This window comes from Cariama cristata, unplaced genomic scaffold, assembly GCF_000690535.1.
Source record: "Cariama cristata isolate BGI_N322 unplaced genomic scaffold, ASM69053v1 scaffold23377, whole genome shotgun sequence".
Taxonomy (NCBI): domain Eukaryota; kingdom Metazoa; phylum Chordata; class Aves; order Cariamiformes; family Cariamidae; genus Cariama; species Cariama cristata.
The window spans coordinates 2,266-10,041 of record NW_009626427.1 but is presented as its reverse complement, the minus strand read 5'-3'; the positions used below and the strand labels follow the sequence as shown (position 1 = coordinate 10,041).

The 7,776-nt window shown below is 51.9% G+C and overlaps 1 protein-coding gene across 1 annotated transcript; it reads left to right on the top strand.

Moving 5' to 3' along the window:
* Positions 1-39: 39 nt before the first annotated feature.
* LOC104164653 (apoptosis-inducing factor 3-like) lies at positions 40-6,580 on the top strand (the record flags this gene model as incomplete). The annotated part of the gene is made up of 17 exons (XM_009704045.1): positions 40-149; positions 236-345; positions 819-863; positions 945-1,026; positions 1,161-1,273; positions 1,701-1,787; positions 2,257-2,348; positions 2,572-2,702; positions 3,262-3,377; positions 3,840-3,911; positions 4,257-4,320; positions 4,793-4,869; positions 4,951-5,068; positions 5,218-5,316; positions 5,786-5,861; positions 6,312-6,416; positions 6,538-6,580. Coding segments are annotated over 17 exons (1,540 nt in total), but the record flags the coding sequence as incomplete, so codon positions are not given.
* Between the last annotated feature and the right edge of the window lie 1,196 nt (positions 6,581-7,776).

Sequence of the window (7,776 nt, the reverse complement as noted above, 5' to 3'; positions counted from 1 at the left end):
CAAAGCCTTGGCTCCCCAGGGTGCCCACTTCTCCCACAGGCTCTGCGATGTAGTTGTGGCTGGCTACCCAGTGCTGCTGGTGAGGAACAAGAAGGAGTTCAGTGCCCTGGGCAGCAAGTGCCCCCACTATGGTGCCCCGCTCAGCAAAGGTAACCCTGGCTCTGAGCAGGGGGGAGAAGCCATGTCAGGGAGGTCAGCTCTCACCCCTCAGTTGTGGGGGGCTTTTCTGTTGCAGGAGTCTTGAAAGGGGAGAGGCTGCGCTGCCCCTGGCATGGTGCCTGCTTTAACATCAAAACTGGAGACATCGAGGAATACCCTTCTCTGGACTGTCTTCCCTGCTTTAAGGTGACTTCTTGTCTCTTCCTTCTCCCAGCTTGGGCCATGTCCTCCATACCAGTCACATTCATTCACTCTCACAAGCTCCGTGTTCCTGACATCAAGTGCAAGCACCCTGCCCTGGCCACAGCTCTGTGGTCCAGGTCACACAGAGCTACAACACACAGGATGATTTCTTGGGATCATGTAACTCCCTGTCCTAAAGCTCCTTTCAGTCAAAGGCAATGCCATACATCCTGGTATTCCTCACAGCCAGCACAGCTCTTTTGGAAAGAAAAAAGGTTTTACACCTCTTCCTCAGTGCTCTTGGGATGAGGAGAAAAGCTGATGAGCTCTTCAGCATCATTTGACATCCAAGGTCCCTACAAGTCACTCTCAGCATATCAGAGACAGATGGCCCACCGGACAGAACCTCCCAGGAAAGCTCCTACCACAACCTCATGAATGCAGCATTTAAATGCAGTCTCCTTTCACCCCTTCAGGTAACAGTGGAAGATGGAAAGGTGTTTGTTACAGCAAAAAAGAAGGTACTGACCTTACCTGCTGTCACTAAGCACAAGCAGGACCTTGGGCTAGGTATGATTTCAGCATTTCTCATTTTCTTCTAGGATCTTGAAAGCAGCCTGAGGGTGAAGGACACAAGCAAGCGATGCCTTCTCAACCAGAACACAATGCTGCTTCTGGGGGGAGGTCAGTGAAGTGGTCAGTGCTGTGCCCTCCCCACATATGCTGTGAGCTGCCGCTCTCTTCTCCAGAGAGAACTTGTCTTCTTCCTCCTACTCCATAGTGACGTGTAAGAGGGCTGAGATGAGCATCTCTTCTAGGTGTGGCTGCCCTGGTGTGTGCAGAGACACTTCGCCAAGAGGGCTTTACTGGCAGGATCATCATGGCCACCAAAGAGAAACATGTTCCATATGACAAGTCCAAACTGAGCAAGGTTCGTATGTCAGAGGGGCAGGACTGTGCCTGGGTACCACGTGTGAATCAGGGACATGGCCCACACTCACAATCAGATTGAGCAGTTGAGTTGTTCTGGCAAAGCAGAAGGAGTGCTGAGGCACCCACAAGGAAAAAGGCTATAATTTCCAGCTAACAGCTCACTTCTTCCTCCCAGAAAGTCTTTGATCAGAATCCACCATAAGCTAATGGTTTTATCCCCTTTCACTGAGTTCTTCCCACTACAGTCTGAGTTGATGAGTTTTTCTGAGGGGGGAAAAGAAGATGACAGGGATGGGGCAGTGTGGGGAGTTGTGATTTACTAATGCAAAATTTACCTCTTATGCAAACTTACTTCCCAGTAAACACTGCAGGAGCATTGCTGTCTGTAAGAAGTGTTTCATTTCCTATTTCTGTTTTGTTTCCAGGAAATGAACTTGAAAGCTGAGGACATCTACCTGAGGAAACCTGAATTCCTCAATGCTCACGGCATAGAGCTCTGGACAGAGAAAGAGGTACAAGAGCAGCTGAGCTCAGTCCTCAATGGGTGGTCCTGTTCCTGCCATGGGGAGAGGATGCCCACACCTGCAGGCATAATGCTAACATTTATAGAAATTAGAGCTCTGCCTAAGTACACACATTATCTTCTGGGAGAGTGTTCCAAGGCCAGTGCTGGGGATGGTGTGCCTGCCTTGGGTGTAACACTGATCTGTGCTACCCAGGGACAGATGTGCCCGTTGCATGAGAAGAGGGTGACCCTTGAAACTAGCCTTCTGCACACCCCTTAGAGGAACCTAGATTTGGTGCTATCATACTTAGTGCTCCTAAAGCCCAAGACCTGTAGGAAGTGAGAGAGAGGATCCTCATCTCACCTGAATGTCCAGAAATAAGACATGCAGTCACAGGCAAGCAGAATGGATTGATGTGACAGGACACCAGTGGACCACAGGTATCTGTCTGATCTTTGCCTCCTTTCTCCTGCAGGCAGTGTCAGTGGATTTCCAGAAGCAGAAGGTCTACTTCATGGATGGGTCCTCTCAGAAGTACAATCAGCTGCTCATTGCAACAGGCAGTCAGTGAGTGCACAAAGCATTGGCCACACACAAAATTTTAGACAGGACAAGATGGGTCAACACTGGGGTGTGGAGGTCTTCTAGAGGTGTGTAAGAGGGAGGCGGTAGAGGTTGAGATGAAAGGAGAGGATGGGATGACACAGCCAAGAGATTGCATGGGTTTGTGCTCTTCCCTTATTCTTTCTGGTTTTGATCATGAGATGCATCTGGATTCTCTCTCTTTCAGCTCCAACTTCCTCAAAGTCCCAGGTGCAGACCTGCAGAATGTGTTCATTATCCAAACCCCAGAAGATTCTAGGAAGATCTTAGAGCTGGCAACTGGGAAGAATCTGGTGATCATAGGAGCTTCATTCATAGGTACTAGGCTGGAGCAGGTATCAAGTCATCAAGTGATAGCCTTGAAACCCACTTCTGTTGTGTGTGCAGATTAACTAGAGGCCCTCGGGGAAGGGATGTTCATTCACTACCTGGCTGGGTTCCTCCCTGGAGCCCTATAGCTGCTGGGGGTATCCATTACACTTTTTTTTTCCTCTGATAGCCAGAAACTTTGGGAGCTATAAACAGTTCCTGGACACGGACAGAGGGAAATGTGCCTTATGAAAAGGTCACTGTCCTTCAGAGGAGCTGGATTCCCCAGAAGCATTGGGAAAGTAACGGGGTAAGGCACAGAAAGGGAGCTATTTTGTACGCAACCAGGAGCTGTACTCTGCATTTCCTAATATCCAGGTCTGTAGTGCACAAGAACAAAGAATGAGGGGGGTAAATACCTCAGCCCAGAAATGCATAGAAGAGCAGTTAAGCACTGGCAATGCATCAGATTTGTTCTCCTCACCTGGAAGGGGAAAAGATTTCCAAGGATGAGGGTGCAGGTTCATGCTTGCAGCAGGCTTACCTTGGGCATGCCTTTCCCTTGCAGGAATGGAGGTAGCTGCCTTCCTCTCAGACAAGGCTGGTGCCGTCTCAGTGGTGGAAAAAAAGGAGTTCCCTTTCCAGAGTGCGCTGGGTCCTCAGGTTGGAGGTGTTGCCATGAAGGTTAGGAAAACCTGGTGCTGATTTCTACGACGGAGAACACATGCTATCCAAGCAGCCCTGTGATCTATAACAGCCCAGGAAATCGAGCCCCTGCCCTGAGTCATAACCCTGCGTGCCCAGCCACCTTTCTCACATACAGCTCACGGAAGGAGCTCTGCACACATGGCTGGTCCCAACCTCCCTCCCACACACCCCCATACATCACACTCCCCAGCTCAGCTTCATCCCCAAGGCCTGCTTCATCCTAGACCCACCTCATGCACCAGTCCTGACCAGGACAGCAGAGCAAAGCCAGGCTTCCAGGCACCCTGCACCAGCCAGGGATGCAAACGAAACCTCTCTGCAGCCTGGAGCAGCAGCTAAGCTGCCTGCCTGCGTTTTGGCCGGGTACGGCTGTTTTTACAGCAGTACAGCCTGGAATTTCCTAGTGAATACCCACACCAGCTTCCTCTTCCTTTTCAGATGCTGCAAAATAAAGGGGTGAAGTTTTACATGAAAACAGAACTCTGTGAGCTGAAAGGAAAGGATGGAAAGGTCAGTCGTGCCATTGTGATCCCTGAACTACTAATTTTAGGGGGAAAAAACCCCAAACTCAGGTATAACCCAGTGTCTACATCTAGGCTTTCCTCTCCCACGTCTAGACCCTCACATTTCTTTTCACTGAGCACAACTCTGGGCTCAAAGGGCACCAGTATGGGTTCATATCTCAGGGACAACAGTGTGATTTTTCTCTTACATTCCTGGCAACACACATTAGTTGGACAAGGTGATCTGAACCTGGGGAAGAAAAAAGACAGCAAAGAATGAGGCAGCAGGGAAGCTGCAGGAATTAGGACAGATTTTTTAACCCGTTGTTAACAGTTCTTGTTTCCTTCCTAGGTCGCAGAGGCTGTTCTTGCCAGTGGAGAAAAACTACCTGCAGATGTGGTAGTGGTGGGAATAGGTAAGAAACCCCAGTTGGGAGACGGAGACAGCTTTGGGAATGGGGAGAACAGCCAGCAAGCCCAGAGCATCCCAGTTCATTCCCAGGACACCATTCCCTGCAGTCTCTTTCCCACTCTGTTATCATCCAGCCCTTCCTCTTGGCCCCAAACACCTGGAGAAAGTCAGCAGCCCATGAGCAAACACTTGCAGGAGGAAAGGAGTTACTTACGCTCTCAGTATGACTTTGGCTTGCTTGCTGAGCTCCATAGGTCACTGCTGTGTTATCAGAGCATGCCTTGTTCTGGGCCCTGGTTTTATTGTCCCTGGATTAGCTCAGCACCAGACCAAGCACTGGTCACTGCTGTGAGCTGCTCTGCTCGGAGCAGGCTGAACAGGCACCACAGGCGCGTGCTTGCTGTAGGGCCAAGGCCGAGTTTCCTCCCTGCCTTTGCAGAGCTTTGCCACATTTGTCCTTGCTCCTCTCCCTGCAGGGGTGTTCCCCAACTCAGCATTTCTGAAGGGCACCTCCATCGCCAGAGATGATAGCGGTGCCATCCTGGTGGATCTGGTAAGTGCCAGCTGAGTATCCCTGGTCCGCACTTAATCCCTTCCCCCTCATTGTTGCACTAATTGCTTTTTGTCCCATTAGCGCATGCAAACCAACATCCCAAACGTCTTCGCTGCAGGGGACGTGGTCTCCTTTCCTGTAGCGCTGCTCAATGGGGACCGGTCCAGCATCCATCACCAACAGGTGGCTGAGGCCCATGGTGAGACAGCGCAGCCGCCTCGCTTTCCAGCTCCTCTCAGAGATGGGCATGGAAGGAATGGGGCAGAAGGGACAGCAGGATAACAAGAGGCAGGGGGCACTTCTTTGAGGACTTACAAGAAAAATATTTCCTCTGCTGGTTCATCACAGGTCACATTGCTGCCTTAAACATGCTGAAGAAAGAGAAGGAGTTGCACATTGTTCCCTTCTTCTGGACCACGCTGTTTGGGAAAAGCATCCGCTACGCAGGTAGGCGAGGGCAGAGAGATGGGAACAGCCAAACTGCTTCCTAGCCCATCTGCTTATCCACCAGCTGGGTCCGGGGCTTGTAAAGACACAGCAGTTGCAGAGTTTACCTGAAGCAGCTCAAGTTTTGGAGTGGCTGCCGTGGCGAGTTTGTGAGCCCTGTTTCTGAGCTCCGGGCCTGAAGGTTCCCAGAGATCCTCTTCTTTGCTGATCTCAGTGGTTTAGAGGTCATGAAGAAGGAGGAACTTTCTTCTCCAAGCCAAGGAGAGGCTCAGGGTCATGATGCAGTCTTGCACCTCCGGGTCAGTTCTGCTTGTCCGGGGCCTTCATGCCTGGTCCCCAGCCCTGGCCCTGGCCCAGCCCCAGCCAGTCACCATCCCCTCTGCCCCAACCTGTGATGGCACTGAGGTGGGATGGGTGGCAGCTGCTGTACCAGGGCTCCCTGAGCAGGCTGCAATGCTCTCTCTCGCAGGCTGCGGGAAGGGATACACGGACACTGTTGTGAAGGGCAGCCTGGAGCAACAGAAGTTCCTGATCTTTTACATCAGGTGAGTGATTCCACAGCCAGTCTATGCTCTGACATGGCAGCACCCTGGGAACAGGGCATGGTCCTCGCCTTTACGGCCTGCAGAGCTCCCGCAGAGGCTCCTCATCACCTCCCATGGCTGCGCACTGCTGGTGTTGGACCAGCACCGAGATGGTTTCAGAGAAAACCAAAGCAGGGCAGGGAAGAAGAAAAAGAGCTTCGATGAAGACACCAGCTGGGCAGGAAGCCTGGGACACATCTCCTCTCCCTCTGCCCATGCTCCCAGGCTGGGTGTCCAGCTGCCAGCAGCGCCAGGCGATCTGCTGCAAGTCCCCGTGCGCCCTGCAGTACCAGCCACCCTGCTCTGAGCCCTCCAAAATACAGCTGGCCTCCAGCCAAGGTGCCACAGGGATGCTGCCGTGCTGAGTTATGTACACTGAAGAGATCCACATTCTTCCGCTTTCCCTTTCAGGGACGGCTTCGTGACTGCAGCTGCCAGCCTGAACTGTGACCCCATGGTATCTCTGATTGCAGAAGTTTTATGCTCGGGGAAACAAATCTCTAAAGAAGAAGCAGAGTAAGTGACATCCTGACCAAGCTGGTGGGTGGCTCTGTGCTGTGTTCCCTGTGCCAGCAGAGTCCGCTGAGAGACACGAAGTTGAGTTACTGCAACTCCCCAACGTACCTCTCGTTTGCAGGGCCTGTGACATCTCCAACATACCCTCGCTGGCAGAAACCTAAGCTCGGTACATGCCCTCCTGTGAGGGGCACAGAGTCAACCAAGTGTTAACAGCTCCACGACCTCTGTCCTGGCACGAGAGAAATAAAATCATGAGCAAAGCTGAACCCAGCGCCTGCATTTTGTGTTTGCAGATAGCCCTTGGCTGCTCACTTGCATGCTGGGGCAAAGCAAAGCAGTGCTTTCCCCTCTCTTCTAGACAGTGATCTACTGGGCTGGGTAAGAGGAGGATGCCGGTGTTCTGGAGCTCAGCTGAGGGTCTGAAGCAGCCACACGTTCACAGATCCCCCAACCCCTCCTGCTCCTCTCGCTGGCTGTTGACAGGGAGCTTTCATTCAGCGCACGGGTCGCGCTGACCTTCTACTTTACAAAAGCACATTTTCTCAGCAAGGGGAGCTGTGACCAAGGCAAACTGCTCTCCCAGCTGGGAACTAGACAGTCTACGTGCAGGAACTCTCACGAAATACCTTACCCCTAAGGACAGAGGGCTGCCATCCGACCTCTGAGCCACCAGCACCTGCTGGCATTGCTACAGCTGTCTTGAATATTGCATTAACTGCTGCGGTGAGTGCTTTCCAACCCCTGACAGCAGCCAGTCTCCGGCAGAGAAATCCCAGCCCTGGTTGACATCCTCTCTCCTGCCATGTCCCTGCGTGCTGGATGCTTCGAGGAGGTGGCCAGATGCTGCAGGAAACGCAGCCTTGATGCTAGAGGGAAGAGTTACTAGATTTTTGCAAGGCAACAGCGAGCAAGGCTGTGCTTTCTACAGGAAACACTGCACTTATTCACCGGTCACATGGGGCTTTGCAGGAGGAAGGGTAAGCCCCAAGAGCCAGGCAAGTTCCCACAGGGACACTTACTTTGTCACCCTAAAACCCCTCTGCTTTTACATTAAATGCAGGCTAGCCAGAGCCTGAACCTGTTTGTGCAGCAGGTGAGATACTGCAATGCCGGTTTTGTGTTAAAAGCATAAACTTGCACTCTGGCACCTTCTCATGTATGAATTTGACCTGAAATACGGCATTTTACATTTCCTGACTTCAGGGGCTTGGTGCTGCTGCTTGGGGCAACCTTCTGCCCCGAAATAGCCATATCTTACCGAGGAAAGAGCTGGTTTTCAGCAGAGCAGGTCAGTCCTTCGCAACAACAGGAGGAAGCAGCAAATCTAAGCGTTACCTATATGCCGAGGCACAAAAGG